Source organism: Cyprinus carpio, chromosome B22, assembly GCF_018340385.1.
Source record: "Cyprinus carpio isolate SPL01 chromosome B22, ASM1834038v1, whole genome shotgun sequence".
NCBI classification, from domain to species: domain Eukaryota; kingdom Metazoa; phylum Chordata; class Actinopteri; order Cypriniformes; family Cyprinidae; genus Cyprinus; species Cyprinus carpio.
The window spans coordinates 31,656,264-31,684,069 of record NC_056618.1 but is presented as its reverse complement, the minus strand read 5'-3'; the positions used below and the strand labels follow the sequence as shown (position 1 = coordinate 31,684,069).

At 35.3% G+C, this 27,806-nt stretch overlaps 1 protein-coding gene across 2 annotated transcripts in view; it reads left to right on the top strand.

Moving 5' to 3' along the window:
- The window catches only part of LOC109099699 (metabotropic glutamate receptor 7-like), a 203,817-nt gene that overhangs the window by 57,501 nt on the left and 118,510 nt on the right, over nucleotides 1-27,806 (top strand). For both annotated transcript variants that reach the window (XM_042749679.1, XM_042749680.1), the window contains exon 2: nucleotides 2,940-3,156. In XM_042749679.1, the coding sequence (XP_042605613.1) occupies nucleotides 2,940-3,156 (217 nt within the window). The remainder of the gene's footprint in view (nucleotides 1-2,939; nucleotides 3,157-27,806) is intronic.

Genomic DNA, 27,806 nt, shown 5'->3' with positions numbered 1-27,806 from the left:
TGAAATAAAGATGGAGGAGCTTGGAAGGGTTTTGCTTTTAAAAACTGTAGGCCTCACTTCAAGCTGATCCTGTTTTGGGGTTTTGAGATCTGTTCCTTCTGACTCCTCAAGGTGTGGCTATAGTCAAAGCTTGCTGTATGTGAAAGAAATGGTCTGCGAAAGCCAATATAGTTGCATGCCAGGAGGAAGAATTAGCAAAGAAACTGACAGCTTGCAAAATATTTTTTAGGAAAACACATTGTTCAATACAGCACAGAGCTTTCAATGCAATAATAAGGGATTCTGTTTTCAATGCAACATGATCGTTACTGTTGTGTTTTCATCTTGTGTATCACTAAATACGCTGATGTTTTTCTCTCAAAAGTGCACAGTTCTCACGTACACCCCCATGTTTCTGTCCCTTATATATTTTCCTACTTGCCAAATGATTTAATGGAAAAGCTTACAGTAGCTCACCATTAAATCAAGCAAGATCAAAAGGCTAATTGAAAAAAACAGCGTTTGCCTAAAGTTTGTTGGCTGTTGAACAGAAAGCCCTCTTCAGAGGAGGGAATTAACTTTGAGAAGAATTCATCTGGCCCGAATTGGTCAAAGATCAAGTAATCCCAGACCTGTGTCAAATGGAGAAAAAGCATGAAGATAATTGCAAAGAAAACCCTGAGTGCAAGTTAAGTCAAACTCATTTAGAAGTTTTCAAAGGATATGTTGAATTTCTTAAACGCCCACCAGAGCATTAACCTTTAGGATAGTGTTTGTGTGTACTAGTAGCTATATAGTACTACTAATAGCTGATTTAACGGAATATTAGCAAAGTCAGTTCCATGATCAGTAATCATTATTCATGGCCTGTTTATTTTCTCAATTCACCCACCAGTTCCAGGTCTCCTTTTTTTTTTTTTTTTTTTTTTTTTAAAGTGTCCCATTGACTTTCCCTTATAAGGTCTATCTTATTGGTATGTTGATGTGTTTTCCCCCCCAGATATGTACTTGAAAAGAATATAATGTTTTCTTTTTGTTCACTAGCCTTTTGAGGGTCATTTCAAGGTTACTTTACTGAGTAAACAGAGAAAAACATCACATTTTTCTTTTGCATGCCTTGAAAATATAACTGTGAATTGTTTAGAATTTGAGTGCAAGACTTCTAACGCAAGAGAGACATGACAAAGCATCTGTCAGAAAATAGAAAACATGCCTGGGCTTTGGTGGATAATATGGGATATTGTTAGCTTGCTACCGAGAGCTGCTGCAGATTAGCTTATCTGAAATTGTGTGAAGACATTTACATATTCAGGTCCCCCTTAATACTGAAATTTGACTCAAAGCAAGTGGTTATTGAACACGCTGGAAAATAGCCCGAATTTGTTGGCCGTCATTGATGATCATCTGGGGTCTTCTGCCTCAGCCAAGGACATTTTCATAACTTCATAACAAGCTTTGTTCCAGGAGATAGTTCATCATTTTTGAGAGGTTGAATCATCAAATTTCAGAGTTGAAGTCATCCTTGACTGTACATTAGGAGGACATGGGAGTAGAATTGGTGCGATTTTTATGCTAAATGGTGTTAAGTGATCGTTTTAGTGTTGTGTATATTCTCAGCATGACCTCTTCTGAGGTGAACGACTTAAATGTGACACTTGCTGTTTCATTACATAACTGAAAAAACAATGAGTATATTATGCAGCTTGTCCAAGATGATAAATGTGGCGCTGTGGCTTGCACTGACAGCCGGTGGGTGATGTGAAAGTCTATTTCTGTTTGTTTTTGATATCTGCCAAACTCCAAATTTTTATTATGCATATGCCAAACTGCAGCGGATTGGTCTTTCTGCTTTACCATATAGTCAGGCACGATTAGGGCTGGGTGACATTTCTAAACATACATATAGATACTGTATTTTGATTGTATTCAATATATGTTTCAGTATTAATATAATTATTTTTTTCTTCAACTGGAAGAATCATAATTTTAGTCATTGCTGTCAAGAAGATTCAATTTTTTAAACAATTATGAGTCTTCTTAACATAGAGAGACAGGTCTAATTTTTGCATTTATTTTTATATTTATATTTTATATTGTATGTGAAAATAATTTTGTCATGTGTTATGTTAAGTAAACTTTTTGGTGACACTAGCCATTACATATAATGCATAATAAATGCATACATTTTGCTGTAATGCACCTTTGCATGTTCTCCCTTTCTCTATATTTATTATAATATTATTATAATGTGTTTATTTATTCATCACTACAATTTCAGAAAGTATAATGCATTAAAACACATAATAAACAGCCGATTTCACATGTAACAAGGAATCTGCAAATTTTATTATACATTTTTAACTTTGTTTACAATTACTTTTGAATGATATTCATAATATATGTAAATAATGTAATCCATTATATATTTTCATAAATAATTGTAACCATAATTTTCCATAATATATGCATTATACAAAGACTTCAAGTAAAAGTTTTACCAACTTTTTTACTACCAAAAATTTCAACCCAGCGCAACATTGAACACACAAATTACAGTGACAATCAAAAACCAATCAAAAGAAATTATTCTGTTCAATAAAATTAAGGTTTGAGAAAAAAAAAATCAATAGTGTTACATTAGCCCATTTAAGTAAGTATCACTTGCGTCAGTAGAGAGATATCCAAAATCAGCGCAGCCTTGTCTCAGTTTCCATTTGATATAAGTTTCATTGCAAAAAACCGCAGTAGACCGGTATTCATATTATGACCATGTCAAAAAGACAGCCGGCAGATACAATTGCCTATGAAAGTTTGAGTAATTGACATTCAATACGGAATCACAGCAGGAAATACTCCATAATTTTCCATTATAAGAGCTGACGGAAATAAAAATTGGGTCAACTCAGTTTAGCAACCGCAGCGACAGTGAATCTAACCGCCTTCTTTTTGCCTGGTTTCAGATTCCACAGATCAGCTACGCCTCCACCGCTCCAGAGCTGAGCGATGACCGCCGATACGATTTCTTCTCTCGTGTCGTACCTCCTGACTCCTTCCAGGCGCAGGCAATGGTGGACATAGTGAAACTGATGGGGTGGAACTACGTTTCTACAGTGGCCTCGGAGGGAAGCTACGGCGAGAAAGGAGTCGAGGCCTTCATGCAGATTTCCAGAGAAGCTGGTGAGTCAGACAAAACAATAAACAAAGTCTTTGAAGATAAAGTCCTGAAAAACTCAGAGCAGTCTCTGCATAAGTGAACAGAAGTGTTGTTAAGACTTATTTTGGTTGTACTAATAACAACCTGTCAGTTTCGTCAGTGTTTACAGATTATATTTTTAAAAACAAGCCTTATTCACAGAGAAATGTTTGGAATGCTTTGCTCATTCATCTCTACAATACAAAGTTGATTGCTTGAGACGGCTTCAAACTATCATTTTGCGATGTTTCCCCCAACAAGTAGCTCACCTCTCAAATAAATATGTAAATAACACAATTGTCTCTTAATGGTGGGGATGTTGTGTCTCTCAAACACTTTTCATACAAATGTCTTGCAAAACAAAGTGTGACGTGCCCCAAGGAAACAAGATTAATTCCAGATGTCTCCCTCATTAGTGAGTGAAGCCAATTACTGGAACTTGACTTGTACCTTTTAGGGCACAAATTAGACTGTAAAATGTAGCCTGACATGATAAGTAATTGGGGTTGCTTAATGGGGCCTATGGTATGACGACAAAATAACCTCATGATTGTTTCATGTTCCTTAAAAAAAAGTGTGAGAAGTCTTGTAGGGACGGTCAATTTGTAAACGAACCATTCTGTTTCATTTTTTTAATGAATTGGATGAACTGGTCCACAAAATAAATCTTTGCTCATGGCTGTTTTGCAGGATCTGTAGTTAATTAAATTGACAACTCACAGAATCATCGCACCGAGATTCATTTCATAATGAGTTTGGTTACAAAGTGGTTGGACAACAAACCAAAAAAGATTGAAGTGGTTCTTTGAAACAATTCAGCCAACTTTTCGAAATCAGTTTTATTAACAAATGATAAATACACCGATGCATACAAAACTGAAAATTGAACAAATGCAATATATTATATAAAAATTGCTAGTTTTATTATGAAATACACAACATCTAGACTCTCAAAAGTCATCTTTCACAGACTTTTTTGACTTCATAAAGTCATCTTTCACAGACTTTTTTGACTTCATCCTTATTTTTCAAACCCTCCCCATTAGCTGTCTTGTTTCAAACTCTTTTCATGATCCAGTCAGTTTCAGATGGGAAAAAATAATAATAATAAATAAAAGAATTAAAAAAATTCCACCATGTTCTTTATATATTTAATATTCTGTTTATACTTAAATACATTGCATTATAGAAGGAAAATCTATGGCATTTTTTTTTTTTTAGACTTAAGGAAAGCACAAAACAAACTCATAGCAATTTTTAACTATTTCAACATTTTAGCAAATTGACAGATAATTCGTATGGTCTCATTCATTCATCTTCATATAATATGCCTACACCTCACTGATGGTTAGGTATGGGGTGGAACTTCATGCTTACCTTTTTTCTAAAAATGTAGATTCTTCAGGGCCCTGCACATTACATAAAGACAGAAAATGTTTATTGTTGCCATGAATAAAGAATTTGTTCCCTCTTCTGTTCCCTCATTTAAGTTAAATCATTGCCACGAGTTAATATTTGTTCCCTCATTTTAGTTAAAACCTGGTCACGAATAAAAAACTGTCTCAACTTATTAATTTCTTCCCTTTTTTATCATAGCCAGTTTATACTAATTTGTTCCCTTGTTTTTTTCATTTATTCGCATAATTCGTATAATGTGGTCATGATTTACTAAAAAAAAAGGAACTAATTCTTAATAATTGTCCACAATTTAACTAAAACAAGGGAACAAATAAATTAGTCATGAGAATGAATTCTATCTGTGGGCACTATATTTTTTTATATATATTTTATATATATATAAATATATATAAAAGGATAGAATTTTGAGTGTGAAGTGCCTCAATATATATATGTATATATATATAAATATATATAAAAGGATAGAATTTTGAGTGTGAAGTGCCTCAAGTGCTAGAGGGAAAGACTTCTTATGATATGTGCTAAGGCTTCCCCAGGAGACTTTGGCGCAGAGGTCAGTATGTTGGCAAAAACAGCAGTGCTCAGAGCTGTTTGGCAGTGTCTTTCACTGTGGTTATTTTATGGCTACAAATTTAGGCGGATGATGAATGTTCTTTTACTGTACATTTACTGATAGGGACATTGAGCCTCATTCATGGAACACAAAAAAAGAAACGGCTTTATAACCTGCTATGTCAAATAAGAATTTTGAATTCCAAATCCAAAATGTCATGTAGAAATCTGCAAGTAACTATCTTTATGTTGTAGCAGCTTGCATATGGATTCTCTCTGGATTCACAGAGGCTTTTCAGCACTCAGCGAATTCTGTTAATTGGGCTTACTGTCCAATTTAGCAAGGAGGTGGAATATATCTCTTCTGTCAGTGCGGTGGAGCTCAGATTAGCAACATTTCTCACTTCATCACGAGTCTTTTATCACTTCTCTTTTTTTGTGAGTATTTTTGCAGACTTTATTTTGAAATTAAACCAAACAAAACACCTACGTCCACACCTACCTTCAGGTATTTGTCATCTTCTCTTTGCATGCCAGATTTGCCAACCATCCCAGGCTTTCTCATTAATTTTTATTTATGAAACGATTTACAGTCCACTCAGGATTTGAAGAGAGGAGACAGTTATTAATGATCCTAATTTGCGTATTTGATTATCCTGTATGAGTGGCAGTTCACACTGTTTATCACTCTTATTGCTTTAGCGCACAAGTGGCACAGCTCTTATCCTGTGGGAGACGATGGAAATGCTTTTTCATATGGTTGAGAACCCAGCGCTGTGTGATGTGGAATGTCTTTGACTTCATTATCCTCAGCTACAGTATGTTTGTAAGCATGTGCATAACCGCTGACATTAAGACTTTAACATGCTACATTTAATTCAAATTAAACATGCTCACTGAACTTCTGTCCACTAGAGGAGAAGATGCACCTGAGAGCACTTCCAAAATATATGCATGTTGAATGCCCTTGGGATGCTGTAATGAGGGTAATTTTTTTTTCCTTCAATGAAATACATTAAGGAAACATTGCTGCAGTCTTCATGTAAGGAATTAACAGCTGTTTGAAAGACTAATGAATACAAATCAATGAAGATTAATGAAATTAAACACCGCCCTTTTTCATTGTTGAATATGAAGAGTTTGGTTCCAAAACGCTATAAATCCATTTGGATTAATGAGTAAAAATGTGTTTTCTTTACCAAGAAAGTGCCAAGATGAAAACCCCTATTTTCTGTTTCAAACTTTCACATAACATCTTTAGGTTATAATAACATTAAAAATTCAAATCCAGATTTTGATTTTCAAAAATTTATTATAAAATTTTATTCCCAAAATGCAATAAATCCATGTTTTTTTTATGCAATAAATCCATTGAATCAATATGAAAGTTATTTTACACAACATAGTAAGCTGATTCACATATGACAGCCTCTGAACTTGGTCAATACTAATCTTATATACAGGCACTGGATTAAAAATACATTCATCAGTCATCACTCCCAAAATGAATTAAACGGGTCATCTTGTTAATGCTATAAATTAATCACAACAATGAAAGGAAATTTCATTAAGAACATTAACAACATCACATTAGACCACAGAAATTCCAAAATGACATCTCCCTTACATTCAGCTTCCAAAAGTGCATTCATCTTTGCCATGTTACATTCATTTAGTTGACTAGTGATATGTGCCGTATTAACAAAAACATAAATGGCATTAATAAAAACACTAACACTGACAAGCAACGCAATATCACGTTCATAATCGAATGCGATTAATGTAATGAATGTGATGTTGCGTAGCTTGTCAGTGATCTACGGCTCTGTGCATTAAATGCTGCTCCATCTGAAAGCACGTGATGGAGATTTACCAGTACTATTAATCACAGAATCGGCTTTACTGACGAGATGCGCATGACAATTCCATGCAATTTATCATGCAATGCCGGGTGTATTCAAAGTGCCGCCATTACTGTCTAGAGTGTGTGGAATGGGTGCACTGTGATTGGTTGAGCGGATGTATCGCATTCTGCAGAGAAAGGAGACTGGCGTTTGTCACGGTTTGGAAAAAAAGGGAGAAAATATGACCTAATAACTTGGCGGGTATCGCATTTTGTGTAAAATTAAAAACTTTTTTACAAAAATGGAATTTATCGCGTTTTGGAACCAAAATCTTCGTATTATTTTAGTTTGAAAAATGGCATGTTATGGAACATATATTAAAATGGGTTGGAAATGCTTTTTTCAAATTTGTATTTATTTATTGCAGTTGCTAAGTTGCTCTGAGTAGTTGCTAGGGAGTTCTGGGTGGTTGCTAAGGCACTGCTAGCTGCAGGGTGTTGTTATAAGATTGCTAATATGTTCTGAGTGGTTGTTAGGATCTTGCTTTGCAGTTGATTTGTTGTTCTGAGTACACTGATGTGCAGTTGTTAAGGTATTTTGTTTGATTTTATTACTATGTGGTTGCTAGGGTGTTGTGGGTGGTTACTAAAGGATTGCTAGATGCAAGTGTTTCTTAAGATCTTGCTTTGCAGTTGCTTAGTTGTTCTGAGTGGTTCTCAATGCACTAATGTGCATTTGTTAGGGTGTTCTGTGTGATTTATATATATATATATTTTGATATGTGGTTGCTAAGGAGTTGTGAGTAGTCGTTAAGGCAATGCTAGCTGCAGGGTGTTGCTATAAGATTGTTAGGTCTTCTGAGTGGTTGTTACAATGTTGCTGTGCTGTTGCTAAAGTGTTCTGCTTGATTGGTAACATTTGGTTTCTAGGAAGTTGTGGTTTGTTGGTAACGCATAGCTAGCAGCGGAGTGTTAAATGATGGTTAAGATGTTATGAGTGGTTGCTAGGATGTTGCTGTGAAGTTGCTAAGGTGTTCTGTTTTTACTTTGTGGTTTCTAGGGTGTTGTTGGTGATTGCTAAAGCATTTCTAGCTGCAGGGTGTTGTCATAAGATTGCTGAGATATTCTGAGTGTGGTTTCTAGGGTGTTGTTGGTGATTGCTAAGGCATTTCTAGCTGCAGGGTGTTGTCATAAAATTGCTAAGTTATTCTGAGTGTTGTTAGCACACCAATGTGCTGTTCTTGTTATTCTGATAAGATATTCTCATCATTCTTTTGGAATTTTGCTATATGATAATGCATTTATAATAACTCAATGATAATAACTATATTAACTTTTTTTTATGTTGAAAGCTTAATAAATATTTTATGCAGATTAATTTATTAATTTAATAATTTTCCAGAACATTGTATTGACATTACTATCATTTTACCTCTTGTATGAAATGTAGCAATTTATTATTCTAAAAAAAGAGCAGTCTTTTGTGTTTTAAAATGTTCTTATGCTTGGAATGATATTGTACCAATATTTTCACAATCATTTCTAGAGTTTTTAGCTTTTTTCAAAGCTGACTTGACTGATCACATGTGTTCACATTTTGCACATCATCTTGTACTCAACGTCGTTTAGATTTTGTCCATAGATTTTGTGTGCATCAAATAAAATTCAGGACATCCCAAGGGCTAACCTGTCTTTAATACTGCGGAGAAGTGACTTCAAGTGTTGTCTGATCTCTCATCAAAATTTCAACAGATCCTGCCGAGGATGTGATTTGGTTTAGAGTAGTAAGAGTGTTCAGATGGTCTTACCCAAATAAACACACTCATGCCTAAGATGAGGGCAGCCAAGGGGAAAATGGATTGATTCGTATTAAATGAAAGTTTGTTTGTTAAATGGCTTTTTGTGGTTTGGATGTAATCAAGCTCTCTGAGATTGTAGAGGTATAATAGGAACTCCTCTACTATAAATAAAAGTCTTATTTGGTGAGCTAAAACTCTTTGTAGCTCTTGTTTCTTTCATCAGTTCCAGAAACAATTTCTAAAGATTAAAACAAGACAACTCAAAATTCAACGATGTTAGTGTGTTATGTACTTTTGAGTGGTTGATAGTTTTAATATGCAGTTTCTATGCTGCATTGCTGTAGAGTTGCTAAGATGTTATGATAGCATTTTTGTTAGCATTTTGCTATGTGGGTTCTAGGTGATTGCTAAGGTTGATAAAGTGTTCTGAGTGGTTGTTAGGATGATGGTATGCAGTTGTTAAGGTGCTGTGAGCGTTTGTTAATATGGTGCTGCTTTAGGTGGTTGCTAATACATTATTGTACAGCTTATATTAAGTTCTGAGTGGTTGCTAAGGTATTACTTGATTTAGGGTGTTCCTTTAAGGTTGTCAGTGTGTTCTGGGTGGTTGTTAGCATTTGGATATGTGGTTGCTATGAGGTTCTGGTTGCTTGCTAAGGGAATGTTAGCTGTAAAGTGTTGGTTTGAGGTTGCTAGGATGTTCTGTGTAATTGTTAGGATGTTGCTGAGTGGTTGTTAAGATGTCGCTGCTCTCAGTGTTTGCTAACACATTACTTTTCAGTTTCTAAGATGCTCCGATTTGTTGCTAGTGAGTTCTGAGTGGTTGCTAAGGCAATTCACGATGAAGGTGTTGCTATGAGGTTGCTAAGGTCTTCTGAGTGGTTGTTAAAGTGTTGCTGTGCAGTTGCTAAGGTGTCATGAGTGGTTGTTAGGATGTTGCTGCTCTGAGTGGTTGTAAAACATTACTGTGCTGTTTCTAAGATTTTATGGGTGGTTGCTAGGGCATTTCTAGCTGTAGGGTGTTGTTTTATGGCTGTTAAAAAGTTCTGAGTGGTTGTTAGTATGTTGCTAAGTGGCTGCTACAGGGTTCTGGGTGGTTTGTAAGGCATTGCTAGCTGCAAGGTGCTGCTATGGGGTTGTTAAGGTGTTCTGAGTTATTCTTAGGATGTTGCTGTGCAGTTGCTAAGGTGTCATAAATGGTTGTTAGGATGTTGCTGCTCTTAGTGGTTGTTAACGCATTATTGTGCAGTTTCTGTAATATTCTGAGTGGTTGTTAAGATATTCCTTGCTCCTGGGTGTTGTGTTCTGAGTGGTTTTTAGGATGTTGCTGTTCAATTTCTAATGTGTAATGGGTTTTTTGCTAGGTGATTGTCAGGATGTTGCTATAAAGATGCAAAGATGTTTTGAGTGGTTGTTAATATTTTACTATGTGGTTGCTTGGGAGTTCTGGGTGGTTGCTAAGAATGCTAGCTGCAAGGGTGTTTCAGTGAGGTTGCTAAGATGTTCTGAGTGGTTGTCAGCATTTTGCTACAGTATGAGGTTGTTAAAGAGTTCTGGGTGGTTGCTAAGCCATTTTATAATTTTAGAAAGTGCTAGTTGTACTGAATGATTTTTTAGGATATTGCTGTATAGTTAATAAGGTATTTTGACCCCTACCCCGCCCCACCCTGCGCACCCTTATCCACAGCTCTATATCACAGGTTCTAGGCAAGAATTGTCATTTTAGTACATCACTAATAGTAAACGTCTTGCAAATACGACTAATTAGCCAGTGTCCACTCCATTTTTAACAATATGTAATGAGATCATTAAGTATCCTATTCTGGAAGTTCCTGATGTCAGAGTTAGGTAAGACAACTGCTTTGATTTTAGTTGTGATTCCTACTTTCTTGCACGTTTTAGATCAGCTCAGGGAACAAAGGGAAAGATATTGGGCTATTTGAATCTCTCTATCATCATTGTCTATGTCTTCAAATTCCTTTGAAGGCTTAGGAGGATAATATCCAAATTGTAACTGTGAAAACGATCACTTGCAGCTGTCCAGACTCAGAAAAATCGGGTCAGAAACTTTGATCCTTCAACTGCGGTGTCACAGACAATGTTTTCATCAGTATTACGGATTATAGGCAAAGGGAACATGCAGAGGCTCTGGAGATGATAGGATTCTGCTTGAAGTCATTTATCAATCTCTTTTTTTATTTATATAATTTCAGTGCTTTTGAGACCAGGATCGGGATTGGGTCATTCTGAAAGAAACAAAGGTTCTGTTTAAAAAATATTCCTAGACAGCATCTTGTGTTTTGTATTTTTGTGCTATCACACTATTAGCTTAGCAACATGCTAATGACAAACTCTAGTGGAATCAATCTCAGTTACAGCTTTTATCCGAAGCAACTTACATTTGCATTAACATTTTATGAGTTGCTGCATTCCTTGGGAGTCAAATCCATTATATTGGCGTTGCTAGTACCTTACTATTCTGTTTGAGCTCCCGGAACAAATCTATGGAGAGCATTCCAAATCTGTCACCTTACTAGGCAGCTGCCTATGTAGGCAGTGAAGCAGCTCTCTATGTATTCGAACAGAGTAATTATCTCTGGCTGTAACATTGTAAATATGCCATCCAGGAAGTGCAGCATCTCATTTGGCACAACCGCTGTCACATAATGACTACAATAGTGAAAGTGTTGACAGAAATTGAGACTGTGGACTAAACATTAATGAGGTGGGTGTACATTTAAGTGTTGGTGCTACACTGTCACTTCTAGTAGCATGAATTGTGGTATCATATTCTTTTAGATGCGAATTAAACATCTGCCTGGTCATTTGTAATGTTACGAGTGGCATAAAATGATCCAAGATCGTTACAAGAATAGCAGTGCATTCATTATTGGGCTTGTTTTAGAACAAATAAATCTGAATGCAAACTTGTTGTTTACACCTCTGCAAGGCCCAGATGATAAAATGAACCATACCTTCTCCCTGAGTACCAAACCACTGTCAACGTAGGCAGCTCTGACATGTTTTCTATCCCTGAAGTGTATTGGATTAAGATTTTGTGGATCTCAGATATCAGAGAAAACATCCTAGTTTTTTTTTTTTTTTACTTCTCTGCAGCCGCAGGATCTAGGAAAACTTGAACACCTGGTGATAGACGCTTGTGGCCTCCAGCTTTTTGAATCTTAATTGTGACTAAATGACAAGTTTTATTCTTCGCCTCCAGATATGTCTTCATGAAATGTGATCGATATTTGTTGATATGTGGCTTAATAATTAACTTGGGAACTCATTAGTGTGGATGTCACTATCCTGGATTACATTTAAGAGATGGACTAAGTGGACCAAGATTAAAAAAGTTCCCTGCTTGGAATGAATCAATTCAACAATTAGTGTCATCCCCAGTGGAAGTGGTCGTCACTTTAATTTCACAGTTGTCTTGCCTTAAATTATCCCTGGAAAGTGGTAGGTTTGGTTCCTCTCAATCTCCCACGAACCACTGAGAGTTCCAAACTAGGACATGAAAGTGCACTGCTGTGAATTAGACCCTGGAAAGACCTTGCTGTTCCTCAGTGCATCTGTAGACAGCTGCACTTCGTTTCTGGGTTGTAATCACTTGGTTGATTTCAGGCTTAAGTCTCATAATAGCACTGGATCAAAGGATAGTAGAGGCAGATGGCTATTAGCTAGTCAGTCACATAGATTCGACTTGGGCTCAGGTAACAATTTAGTGCCCTGTGGAGTCTTGAGTTGAATGGGGAATGCTGTTATTAAGATGTCTCTCCCCCTGTTCTTCTCAGGCGGTGAACACAGCGCCAACATATCAACGAGAGCTTTTCACACAGCGAAGCCTTTCGCCAATACATTATTCATCCCCCTTCCAGAACTCTACCCTTCACCATCAGCACCAGTGGCCAACAAATTGTACATGCAGGGAATTCTGTGCCACTATGCCCTATTTTGTGAGCCAGTACATTGGAAACTGAAATGCCTGAAAAAGAGAGAAAGATCCACTGGGAACAAACTGTTTTTTTTCCTTTTTTTTCCATTCTATCTTTGAAAAAGAAAGCAGAGGCTGAAGTAGTGATGGACTAATGACGTGTGACTCGACTTTTGCCAAAATTGTCACATGAGCTCCACCCTGATCAATAGGTGTTCGGTTAAGGGCTTGTTTGATGGTTGCAAACTGAATGGTTGATCAATGATTAACGTTGCATTGCATGGGTACACAGTGCAAATGGCTTGCAGACAAGACGCAGGAGTTTTGTTGTGTAACTACTTTTTTTTTTTTTTTTTGCCACTTGTAGCTTGTAAATTACCATCTTACTACTCTGCCACTATAGTGAGCTATCACTGTAGGGGTTGGCAATATGAGCAAAATCTTATATCATGGTATGAGTCATTTTATATCATGGTAATGAGATCTACTGTATGTATCAAGATGTTTGGTGCAGAACATCTGCAGTTCCGTTCCAAAACCTACTAAGTTATTTTCGTAGGCAGCATGTTAGGATGCAAATAAAAAGTAGGCAGCATAATTGGCTGCCCTAAGATTCTCAAAGGTAGATTTGCATGTGTATTGTGAAAAAAGGAAATACCATCATGAGAAAATGAGTGAAAAGAATTAAGTGCAGTAGTCAGGCTTTAGAATTAAAAACTCAATTAATTTTTCTCCATAGGGGAACTGATATTTTTATTTTTTTAAAGGCAGACCTACTGTGGGCTATGATGTGGTTCACTGATGGCATATGCTTCTGTTGAAGCCATAAGCCAACATTATTCCAAGTTGTTTTTAACAATCAAGTTTAACAGTGTAATTCCTGGTGAAAAACGCATGCATTTTTTGCAATAAAAGTAGAATATATGGTACTGCCCATAGCCAACTGGTTTTGTCCGGAGCCAAGGACACAGAAAAAGTGGATAGGCACTATCTGCATTTCCATTTCAGATTTGCGCGAAACTTTTGCGATATTTTATAAATGTCGCTAAAAATACTATAGCGAAATGACAATGTTTCCATTAACTGATGTTATGCGACTAAAACATAATTTTTTTCCTCTTGTGATAAGTAATGGCGACAGATGTTGGGAGCTTTACATGCATTTCAGCCAGCTCACTAGCCATTATTTTTACTCGAACGAGATGTAGGCATATATTTTCAGTGAAATTGCGTGGAGAGCTGTTTTTGGGAAATTTCCATAACGTGCCTCAGTGTGGCTGTAATAAACAAAAGCATGGGAGTGTAAAAACATTTTGTGATATTTGGGAGTTTTTGCAAAACTGACATGATTCCACTGGGTGTATTTTCAATTTGTTTAATCTTAAGGGTAATGGAAATGCAGCTACTGTTGCACTCTATTCATCACATTTGTAGCTTAGCAATATGCTAACACAAAACTGAGATCTATTATGAGTTGACTCATCTATTCAGTTTGGAGGAAGAGAGCTATTTGTATGATGCATAAACTTTATACTCATGAAAACCGTTCCGAATTGGCAACATGGTTGCAGGTCAGTTAAGACGCAGTTGCCTGTGTAATAGGTTTTGAAACTGAGCAGGTGATTAACCTACTGCTTATGCTAGCTTAGCCATATGTTTTTGTCACTCAAACTGCTGTTCGATACACCTCACAAAAAGCGATTAGGATAGAACATGTAGGGTTATACTCCTCATTTATCCCATGAATTGTCAATGTGTTAATCATCAACCCATGACTTAATTATGCAACAGTTTGTTCACAATAAATCTTAAAAAAGCAAAAAATCAGCTGATCAGTTCCAATCCACCTCCAGCCCTTCGAACACAAATCTACGATCCACACATAGAATACAAGCCACCTGGCATGGGTTTAAAGGGGTCATATGATGCTGCTAAAAGAACATTATTTTGTGTATCTGGTGTAATGAAATGCGTTTATGTGGTTATTTTCCACATACTTTTCATTATTGTTTCTCCTCTATGCCTCGCCCGCTGAAACGCGTCGATTTTCACAAGGCTCATCTCTCTGAAAACCAAGGTGTGCTCTGATTGGCCAGCTATCCAGCACATTGTGATTGGCCGAATGCCTCAAGCGTGAGACGGAAATGTTATGCCTCTTAACATATTGTGAATCCTTGTCCAGCCGGAGCGACGAGACAAAAACATAAAACCCATTATAAACGTGATATTAACATGATTTCTAGTCGTGTCTTCTCTTGGAAGGCAAAAACAAAATAGTTTCGCTCTCTCAGTGAAACAACTTCACACACCGTGGCCTTGAGTAAGCAGAGGCGGGCGGCTTGAGAACGGTGCAGCAGGCGGATTCTACAAAGGAGCGTACCTTGGTCTTGCAGCAACCATATGTTACGACCCCAGGCTGGACTAAAACACATCCATCCACAAAGCCGATCCACCTAACAACAGTGCTCCAGGCATGACAAAGTGCTGTAAACAGCAGGTTACACAGTACAGCCCAGGCTGATCTCCACAACTGTAAAAGCCAGATACACTGCTGGAACAGAGAAACTGCAAATCCTACATTAACACCACAAGCAGAGGCCCAAAGACGAGCTTCAGTCTCGCTGGCTTCCTCAAACTGAATTTTTAAAACATGAGCAATGTGCCATGGGAGTTTCCCCAGTAGCCAGTTGCCTTTTTTCCCATCACAGTCTGCTTTTAATTCACAGATTCATTAATCTGTAGTTGATATGAGAAGATGAGAGTTCAGTCATAAGCGGTTTATATTTTCTTCTTGTATACAGATCTTTTTTTTTTTTTTTGTCAAGAACCAGTCTTTTGAAATCCAATGTGAGCCTAAACTATTGTATTTTTATATACTAAGTATTTTAAAACATGTTTTCCATTGCTTCCACAACTAAAGGGGATTGGTGTTACAAAAGTGTTACTTGGTGTTCAGTGTTGAAAATAATTTTGACCAAAGTCTTTCCCATTCTAAAATCCTCTGTCTGCCTTCTGGCTTGGGAAAACCAAGTAATTTAGCTCAATTTGAAGCTTTTTTTTATTGAAAGCTTGTTGTTTCAGTTGAGTATTTAATAGCGTTGTAGAGCAATGGCGCAGTCCAAAACAGATTAGCTCTGAATAATTCAGAAGCAGCTAAAGAGACCACATTTCCTTTTAGCATTCTATGCTAGCTTACAAGGCAACAATCCCGTGAGATCAAGCCTTCCCCAAGTTTAGCAAATCGAGATGTTGTACGCAATGTTAATGGAACATGTTTTCTTTTTAGAAAAAAATAAAAGGTTATTCTTGTTTTTTCAAATATGAATGGTTTAAAACAGATGCAAAGCAGTTTGTTCCATCAATGATTAATTATAAAAAAAAAAAAAAAAAATTTTACTATTATTTTTTCATTATTATTGTGAAATAAATAAAAAAAAACAGCAAATGAAACGTTCTTTGCACTGCACTGCGCTTATGCTCATCGACAGTTCATACAAAATTGATGGATTGATTTCACTGGGGATTTGTGTAAACAGCATGCAAATACCATGTAGTGCATAGAGTATGCAAACAATTATACCACTTATCAGAACACAGTACATGCTTAATAAAAATAAAGAATACACTTCTATAATGTGATATAGTCAAACATGTATGATAGTGTGTAGGGTGGAACATGAATGTATTCATCAGTAATGTATTGGATTATTAAAGGGGTAGTTCACTCAAAACTGAAAATTGTGAATAAATATGACAATGTTCATTTTTATAAATTATTCACACAGACAAATCAGGGCTTTTCAGTGTGAGCATTTCATTTGCATATATAATATTTATTTGAATATTTTTAGGCATATATCCACATAGTTATTTGATACTGTACAGTTTGAAGCAGAAACGCTTAATGCCATTTTTGTATTGCAATAAATTAAACAATTTTGCTTCTAAATGTCTCCTTTATTCATTTTATTACGGAAAAACACATTGATTTATTTTTATTTTGTCCCTACAGTTTTTAATACTTAAGAGTATTAAAAAAAAAAACAAAATAAAATAGCAAAGAAGCACATGCTCCTTGGGGAAAAAGCAAGCACCAAGCCCTGACAGAACATTAGCATTATGAAATTAAATGATTTATTTTAAATTCATGTAATTTTAAATTCATGTTCAAATGCATTCTTGAATTCTTCACTGTAACTGTCTTCGTAGTTGTAAAATGAAGAAAGTATTGATAAATAGTTGATCTGAATATGTATAAATTGACCCTCTGTCCGCGCTACGACATCAACAGCCAATCACTTCAATTTATGGATGCGATCCAACAGGAAACCAGCCCCCTCCATCCATTAGAGAGCAGTTCTCACTTTTCTCTCAGTCCATTACTGGGTAATGGATGGCTGAAGTGCCCCTCTTACTTGCAATGCTCTTGTCTCTAAACTTTCACTTCATCAAGCAATGTGGATTCCTCAGTTGGATTCCCTTCGAACAGACCTGTAAAAGAGGCTGTAAAATAGATTAGCCTGTCAGACGTTCTTAAGGACAGATCTATGAGCTCCTAATGGCACTGATGTCAGGGTGCATGCTGGGAGACAGGAAGGAACAGTCCCTTTCAAGGCGATATTTATTGCTCTATGGCCGTAATTGTAATGGCTTATTAAAAGTAACAAAAGTGCTGCTAAAGTGCTAGGCTGAAAGGGTTGTGCATTGCAAAAACTCTTTCTCTTAATCAGTATTTTCCCATTACAAAATATCTAAACAGCTTTAAAACAAGATTAAACATAGTTCTGTTCAAATACACTGCACTGTTAATTGCTGACATACACTTAATTCAAAATATAGTATATTTTTTTTAAACAAGATACATTTACTTGGAACCTAAAACTGTATAATATGTTTATACTAGAAAATGACACACACAAAAAATGATGATTAACAAGATTTGTGCAGTTTTTAGTTTTATGTTTGCTCTAACAAAAGGCTCTTTTCATGCATGGGTTGATAAGAGGCTTAATTTTTCACAGTTTTCAAGCTGCAGTATCAACAATGGAATATATATTCGCTATTATTTGTTCTTCGCAGTCTAGTAGATTTTTTTCATTGTGAAGTGTTCATTGCTGCTTCTCACGTATGGGATTTGACCTTTCCAGCTCTCCCAGAGTCCCTCGAGCTTTGTGGGTAGTCAGAGATTTTGTGCCCTAACAAATGGAAATATGGCCGGTGGAATATTAATTTGAAGCGCTCGAGGGTGGGTGAGCTGCTTGAAAGACTGCTTGAGGTCTTGTCTCACAAAGGAAAGATTAAGCAGGCGCTAAGAACATATGTCCAGCTTATATTTTGCCAAGGTTTGTTTTGCTCGGGCAAACCTTTGGTTTAGCAGAAATGGAGTGTTTGGATGTTTATCGACTTCGCTTTCTGTTAAAACTTGGAATTAAAATGACACATGTAGCACTTTGAGGTCAACATGATATTCAAATTAAGCCTATTTTCTTTAATACAGGTTGCTGTTATTGTAACCTGTCCATTGGTGAAGGTTTTTCAACTTACACTATCTCTAGAGCCCTTCCCTTCAAACATCTGCCCAATTTTTTATAATTACAACCAATTCCTAATTGATAAATCAGGGCCCACCATACCTGTTTTCCTTTACAATCCCATTTTATTTGGAAAGATGTCACTTTGGGGAAGTAAAGTGGTCTGCAAAATGCCATTTCACGCTGTAGAAACATTTCCCCTGTTGTTTTGAGACCTTATTCCAGATTGACATGAATTTTATATATATCAGTATGGTTTTTTGCTTGAATTGCAAGAAAAATGTCACCAAACCGCTCTATGGGAGAAGACGAAAGGTCAGAAGTTCGACCCCACAGCTGTCTTTTGGTTTGGTGCTGACGGGATGGTTGGGAACCGTGTGTGTCAGATGTGCTGATGGTCTTTTCTTCATACGTTCAGTTGATGGATGATATTTTGAAGAAGTTTCTTGCCAGCTGTCAGCGGTTGCAAAGTTACTGACAGTTTCTATATTTCCAGCTTTGGTTTCAACAGAAATGCCCAGTACAGCGGGCCAGGGGTCCTCAAAGATTGAAATAGCGAAGACTTACATTTTTCAGTGTTACAGTTGTAATAATAAAAAGAAAGAAAGAAAGAAAAAATGATCAAAGCTACACTTGTGAAAAAGAAACACATGACTTTGTTGAATGTACACTGTTGAATGTGCACTTGTGTGTACTTTAAACCTAAAAAGTGTATTTAAAACTGGTATTTCAGATAATGTAATATTAATTAAATAGAGAAATAAAATTCTTCTTAAAGAGAGACACTTTCATGAATGACTCTTAACACTTTTTAAAAAATGTAAAAGTGCAATTTGTAATATAGTCAAATTAAATGTATAACTTTAAAGTACTTTTTAAATAGTTAATATTTTCTTATAATTTAATGAGGTACATTTATTTTGATGTGTTGACTAACATACTAAAGCACATGTACTGTAAATCATTTGATTATAATTTTAACTGTATATAATACAAAATAAAAATAACTGCTATTTGATATTTTATTTAAAATTAATATATTTACCAAAATATAAAATATTTTACATAAACATTAGACATGACAGACATGTTTCAGTAGTCAGTTTTCTTATATATAATGTATTATTTAAGTACTCTTAAGTATCTTAAAGTGTGCTACTTTTTCACAAAGGTGCATGGGTGTACAATATTTTTTTTTAAAAAAAAGAGAAAAGTGGAGGAGACTCATTTTAAAATTTATCAGCTGGTCTCATGAATATTAATAAAGTGATATAACATACGCCCATCTCATCTGCTGCAAGGCAAGAAGTAGGAGTAGGATTAGCCCTTACCTTTTTGGCCATTCATTTCACTGCTGATGCAACTGGTTGGCAGTTCCTTCTGCTTGCTCTTAAATTCCCTGCTTATTTTGCAGCACAGGCAAACAAAACAGAACTTAGCCTCTAAATCTTCTGCATCACCGTTCTGGTTATGGATATGCTTTCCCACATTCCCACAATATTCCTTTGTTGGTTGTGTGTTTTTGTCATCTGCATTTTTGACACGAGGGGCATTTCAATTATGCATCCTGTTTGAACAAGCAGTTGCATCACTCCGGAGGAGAAACACCTATTGTCTAAAGCATTAAAAATTGAAAGAGAAGGCGAAAGTTGGGGAGCAAACGCAGCGTAAACAAAGTAAATAAACCACTGAGCTCCTGAGGGAGCAAACGTGTGAGGTAGGTTCAAAGGGAGGTTCCTTCTCAACTTAAAAGCCATGTTTCTACTCAACTTCAAAGCTGTGCTTTGTCCCAGTGAAAGCCGTGTTTAGTCTAGGCCTTTTTGTTTTATTGTGCTGAAGCAACAAGAGTGACAAAACACAAAATAAAACATTAAGCAGATCAATCCAGAGAGAACCAAACACAGTCACTCATGCTTTTGAAAAGCACTGAGCCATGTCAGATAGCTTAACACAGATGTCTGAAAACATGCACGGGAATGTTTTTGTGTGAATTTCAAAGAGATTGCCAAATGAAATGTATTGGGTAATTTAAACGGGATGGGGCGGAGCACGCATTGCAGAAAAAAATGTCACTGTGGGCTGAAAATGAATGAGATATCAATGACTCGTACTGAGATTTGGAGCATGAAATTGAAGGTGCGCATAGGCTGTGTAGCAATTTGATTTAAGAACAGGATATGTAGTAATCTTGTATCAATAAAATAAATTATATCTTAGCAAACAACATAATTAATGGTGCTTGCTAAGATATTATTGCTCATACTTAGGATTGTTCATATTAGTATCAACTTTCAGTCTGTGACTCCATTAAGTTACTGATCTTGTATGAATTATTACATTACATCTGATCAGACCAGACTGAAGTTAATGTGTTGTAAGGATATGAATGATTTCTCAAAACACATTACTTGTTATAGAAAGGTATTTCTTATAAACATGCTAAATGGACACTTGCATCTTTTGTAACTTCTTGCATATAAGACATTCAAAAACATGGTACTCATATTACAATAAAATGTAATAATAATAATAAAAAAACCCACATTGAGACCTTAAGTTGGAACAAAAAGAATGCATTTCACAAAAACAATATATGAAATGAAGGAAATTGGTGCAAAATATTTATTTGTCTGTCTGTCCGTCCGTTTATTTGTTTTGAAAGTAAGGTGTTTTGGTGTTTTGTTTTATAACACCAGGATGCAAATAAAATTTATAACATGTGCGGATGGACAGTAAATACAAACGATTATTGGAGTAGGTTTTACAAGAAAATACTATTTAAATCTTTTTTACTTCAAAATGTAACAATGTTCACAAAATTTTACAATTGTTTTGAGTTTTCATTTCAACAATAACAGCAAAAACGATGGAAGAACAGAACAAAGAGTAACCAAACAAACTATTTCTTGTTTAAATCAGTGTGTTACTTACCGTTTCTTCTTATTATTATGTAATTTTCTAGAACTTTCTGATTAAAAACTTTTTCCTAAATCCTAAATTTTGTTTTGTTTTTCTTTTTTCTTTCTCTCAGTGCAGCAATTTATATGCAACATATCAAAAAAAAAAAAAAGTGCTGTAGAAAATTGGGTGTTGGCTAATAAGCAAAGCAAATTATAAATATAGAGAATGTATTCTGTAATGACTAGTTTATTTAGACATAAATGATAACAATCTAAGTAACTTTATTTTAACATTCATTTCATTTTACTTTTCGACACTACACTGTCTGGTTGATTCTTGAAACTGCAAATTATCAGGTCAGGATTTAATAAACTACTAATTATCACCATCCAATAGAACCAACACCCAAATAATCAAATAACCCAAAAACATAACAACAGCAGCATCCCTACAACCTTGGAGATGTTAAGACTGATTTACTGCAGCAGTCGGCCGACCTTGGAGATGGTGTCTGAGTCATAGGTCCTGAGGAGGGAGCAGAGAAAAAAACTGGAGCACTTCCAGTAGCTCAGCATCAGGGGAGAATGGCATGAAAGGGATGCAGAGGTGAATGTCAGATGCTGCTCAGTGCCAGGATGTGCTGGGAATGTTGCCCTTGATGGGAGACGGTGAAAAGATCAATGCAAAAAAATAATTTTCTAATCAGCATTTTTGTCTTGTTTCCCAGTAAAATATCGAAATATACTCAAAAAAATTGAAAATAAGATTTTTTATCAGAGAGCACCTTAAGCAATTATGTAAGTAAAATAAAGTAAAAAGTGAAAATTTCCTGCTCTACACATTAATTAATTTATTTTTGCATAACCTATAAAAATGATTTATCCCGCTATTTGCCAGTGAGACATGAAAAAAAAAAAAATTATACAATATTTTCTGTTATAACAGGCTTGATATTTTTAATTGCAACTATGCAATTAAAAAAAAAAAAAATACATTATGGCATTACCGTGATTTTAATCATGTAATTGAGGTAAAATTCCCCTTAAACTGTGAGAAAAACACTATAACGCAAAAATGTCCAAGGATTTTTTTATACATTCTTATTTTTCTACAATTTATTTACTAATATTTATATTAATATTAATATTTAATATTATCAATTTATTTATTAATATTTTTTATATAGCTTTTCTCCAAACATATGGCACATTTTAAGAAAAACTTATGTTCAAAAATAGTAATTATTGGTATATGTGACCTTATCATTTATGAAACTTATCCACTGCATAAATGGTTCTTTGTTGTGAGAAAAAGGTTGGGATGACCATTATAAAGTTTGTTAAAGGTTCTTTAGAGAACCTAAATTGATTCATATCTAAAATATTTTCCCCCTTTTGAAGAACCATTTTTGGTTTCCCATATAACCTTTTTAGTGAACTGTTCTTAAACGAATGAATGAAGAATATTTTAATAATCTAAAGAACCTTTTTCAACTACAGTATATAGAATCTTTTGTTGAATAAAAATAAAAATAAAAATACAAATAAATAAATCCCTGGATGTTCTTCATGGAATTTTTGACCTTTACTTTTAAGATTGTCACTTTTCAGCATCTTAATTTTTGAGCATATCAAGTTAAAAATAGGTGATCTTTCCAAAACACTAGAAAGCATGATCCTTGTGAGCGAATGCCCACTTTATTATTACCCAGATATAATTCATGTTCAGCTAGCAGCAATATGAAAATTAAATTTAATCCATATTTCTTGATTAGTAATATTGCACATCCATTTTATCGTGCTTAAAGCAAGTAACACCAGTTGGGAGGAGTGGATGGATCCCTCCAATTTTGGTCGGTTTTGTCAAAGTTTGAAAATTACTTACTTTCCCCAAATTGGCAGCAATGGTCCCTACAATCTACTTACACTTAGAAAGCCAAGGCCTCTACACTGTCAGAGATAAATTACAAAAAATGACAAATGTCAACAAACCAAAAAAAAAAAGGTTCAAAATGATGAGAACCTTCAAAACAAATGGCCGTTTGAGGCAGCCAGGGTCATGTTGGGACTGATTAGTAGTTACAATCTAACCGCGACTGAGCCAGAGGGGTTCAGAAACCAACTGCAAACTGATTGAAGAAGTGCACAGTGGGAGAATGACACAAATCACTGCCTACGTCAGTTCGTCCAGTCTTCAGACTTGCAATCCAGAGTATTGTCCAACCCCTTCCCTGTCACTCAGAGCTGAAATAACAAACATGTCAGTCGAAAGGGCACAAACGTCGTAACCTGGCATGACAGAATAATAACTAGATCACAGTCGGCTTTCGTCTGAGCCAATAAAGCACTTCCTTCCTCATGGCTCTGTTTTTGATCTTCTATACACATGAGGCTGCGTTGACACTGGTGATTAGTCAATGAAATTTGTTTAGGTAAAAAATCATAAGCAGCATGTAACATGCAAGCATGATTCTGTTTCCCTCTATTTCCCTGTGGAGCTATAAATACTATTAAAGTGTGTGAATTGGTGTTGGGACAGTGGTTAACCAATCTTTTTTCTTAGTAACATTTAGAACATTTAAAAAATCTAATGAATTTTTTCTTCTATAAAGAATCTTGAGGAATAAAAATTTACTAAATCTTAAAGCAAAAATATCCTCGGATAAATTAAAACTCCCCCCAGGCGAGGAAAACGGAGAAATGAGCAATCTCATATGTAAACCTATGCATCTGAAAAATAATTTGATCATCAACACTAACCACAGATAAATGAAAACTGCCTAATGCTACTCCTGAAATGTTGATTCAGGAAGTGGTTAAGGACTGTGCAAGCTTTAGGGGTGCTGATGGAAGTAATCTACTGCATCTTTGCTTTGATCATAGTACTGAATATGATCCAAATGTAATATTTGATAAAAAAAAAAATGCAATTTTCTCAGCTTTTTTTTATTTGTATTTTTTTTAATGAAACCTTCCTACATTCAAGTGTTGATAAAAATTAATGCTTGAAGCTAGAATAAAACAGACATTTTTTTTTTGTTGTTGGTGTTGTTGTTTAAAAGTAGATGGTCTGTTCTTTATTTTGATGTATTGCATGTTCAGATATTCATACAACAAAATATTCTGGGGCAAAGACATTTTAGTAAAAAAAAAATAATAATTTCATCAAAAACGCTGGTGGTGGCTGGCAACTTTTTCAAAGAGTTAAGAATCTTTAATGATGCTATAGAAGAACCATTTTTGGTTTCCAAAATAATCTTTCTGTGAACGGCAAATCATGTTTTTTTTTTTTTGTTGTTGTTGTTGTTTTTTTTCTCAGTGTAAAGAATATTTAATTGATCGAAATAACGTTTTTGTCTATAAAGACCCTGATTGTTCAAGGATTTGTTCACTTCCAGAATAAAAAATTCCTGGTCATTTACGAGGACTGTCCCCTTACTAAAGATTTTTCTAGTCGACTAGTAGTCATTCATTTTAATCATTAGTCGACTAATCGCACACTTATTAATGAACCCCTTAAATCATAATACAGAGCCTTTAATTGCCTTCATAGCCTAATAAACACTCAAGCACACGCATAAAGTTTGTCAGAGCGCACCACAGAAGAAATTATTATGAATGTGTCGGGGAAAAACCGTAAGGAGGCTGCATTAACATTTTATTAATTCATTGATAAACTAGTGCTTTTTTGTTTTTGGTTTAAGAGATGAAGTTGGCAACACTGACTCGTAATCTCTGCAGTAGTCATGCGCCTGTATGCATGTTACGGATTACAGAATCTGAGAATATTTGTTTTCTATTTGAATTAGTTCACTTCAAAGTAGACATTTTGTTCTCTATAGATATATTTTTTTCTGTATCTGTAAGGCAAATATATACACAGAGTTTCGCGGTCAAGTTCACAGAGAATGAGACGGCAGAAAGCGCATCCTGTTTGCTTTCATTATTTTACAAAAGCACAATGTTTTGTTGTTAATGTGAGTGCACACAAATAAATGTAGAGTCTTTACAGATTCGAAAGATGTATTACTCTAATCTGTATGACCAAAAATTGAGTATTTTAAGAGCAAGTGAGCGCACCGGCACCTCCAAGGCTACTTTCCAGCTTCCACGCTCCACACAAACACTTGAATAGCACACGTTTCTCTAGCTTGACATTAGATTGAGCGGCCATGTAAAGTTGCTAACACTTACATATTTCAGATAAGCCATATATGAGGTCGATGAATGATAGGCAAGCATTTGGATGTCCTGCCCAATGTACTGTATTACCACAAAGACCGTTAATGATCTTAACTTGTGGAATCACATGTGGGTTTTTTTTTTTTTTTTTTTGCTCCCATTGAAGTCCACTATATAGAGAAAAATCCTGGAATATTTTCATATAAAACTATACTTTTTGCCTGGAGGACCTATTGTTTCATATCGTCATGTGACCACGATAATATCGAGACAGTTTTGCTATTGCGATATCACGATATTGACTCGTTACATCCCTAGTAGCAAGACACTGACGTATCAGAAGACACCTTTTGAGAATGAAAAATAGATTAAAAGCTTTAGAAACCATAGAGGACAGTTGAGAGTGGTTTGCATTTAACAGCATTGAGAACTACCAATAAAAAGAGCTGCATTTATGTCTGTGAGAGGAGAGTGTGAGAGTGTCCTAAAATGACTAAGAAACCTTCATTGCGAGACAAAAACAATGTGAAGTGGACATATGATATAAACATGCTTTTATTGAAGGATTGCAGCAGCAGCAAAGTGAGCCTTGTTGATTCGCTGACAGAAAGCTTGCTCACAGATGGGATCCAGGGAGGTTTTACAACTGTCACCGGAGGATTTCAGGGATGCAGGTGAAATATTAATGTGTGTTTCCCTCGCTATCTGCAAAACAAACAGTGGCTCTCTGAGGGATGCTTTATCAGAGAGCCAAATCCAAAATACTGATTAGAATAGGTTTGGATCTTAATGGTTGGTTTTTATGACTTTCAATTGGTAATCTTCGAAAGCACTTATTATGTGGCATTTTTGAAATATTCCATCAACTTAGTATCAAAATACCTGTTCTTTTGATTTCCCTAGAATATAATAGGCTGTAGTAATTGACATTTTTGTCAGGTGAGATTCCCAGAAGTGAGACTTTTGATTATTTTTCCACTGGCTTAAGATGTGAGACAATAAGAATGCAATTTAAGATAATGGTTTCTTGCAATGACATGCCTGCCATTCAAATAAGCGAGATTTTGAGATTTTGACGAACTTGGGTGACGGGGGCAGCAATTGTGTTATCAGTCATTCCTAGAGGCAAAATTAACTCTTGTTTTGTCAAACAAATATGAATTTTTGTTACAGTTCACTGTCTCTTCTGACTCCAAGTTAAATTTGTTGCGATATTATTGAGTGTTTGTCACATTACTCATGGAGAATGTAGAAAATGTCATGGATGCTGGAAATCAGAATGATATACAACGCTTTTCCACCATAAAGACATTGATCCGTTTGCCAACTACATAAAAAAAAAATGTGTATGCAAATTGGACCTTTCATCATCATCTTTTCAGTGGTCTCCTCTACATTGTTAATCTTTCCAAGTAACACAAAGACGCTTCTGAATAACAAGGGTAAAGAGCACTGCTTGCATTGCTACTCATTTGCTTGACGTTGAAATCTGCTTAATTTTGTTGCATTGCCAAAGCCATGATAATCTGTAACGTCAGGAATCACACTCTTGTTTAAACTGAATGACTTCTGTTTATTTGCATGCTCTTTCTGTATTCATTTAGCTCCTATAAACTAGGTAATGGCACAAACAACTTAAAAGTACATTAATCAGTACATTAGGACTGTAAAGATAAAATTAAATTCATTGACTGTTTTACAATAGCATGACTTTAATTGTGAAAAATATTGCCAACAATTTTAAAATCAGTGAATCTTAAAATGAGGTATATTTGCATGAAGGAAGCCTGTTTGTGAGAATGGAAACTTAAATTAAAGTTAAATTAAAATTATTCTCTGCATTTTACAATTTTGGGGGATGTGACAGATACAGAATTTGTGATATACACAACATTTTGTATACAAATGGGGAGCCTATTTACATATGCTTTTGCAACAATTATTCGTTTTTTATGCATTTTCACATTGTTGATAGTATAACACAACCTTTTTTAATAATTTTTTTGCTTCTTTAAATGTACCTTTTTTCCTGAGGATGAAACTACAGTATATTCCAATTCTGACCAATTATCAAAATTCTATAACACTTTGTCAAAATCGAATAAAAATCAAATATGTAATTTTAAGTGCAAAATGTTAAAGAATCTCAGCATTATAATGTGCAGTATAAAAAAATTATTTTCCTTTGCTTAAGATTACATTTAAAGGAATGGTTCACCCAAAAATGAAAATTTTATGAAAATGTACTCACCCTCAGGTCATCCAAGACATAGCAGAGTTTTTCTTCATCAGATTTGAAGAAATGTTGCATTACATCACTTGCTCACCAGTTGATTCTCTGAAGTGAATGGGTGCCGTCACAATGGAGTCCAAACAGCGGATAAAAAACATAACAGTAATCCACAACACTCAAGTCCATCAGTTAACATCTTGTGAAGTGGAAAGATGCATGTTTTCATGAAACAAATCCA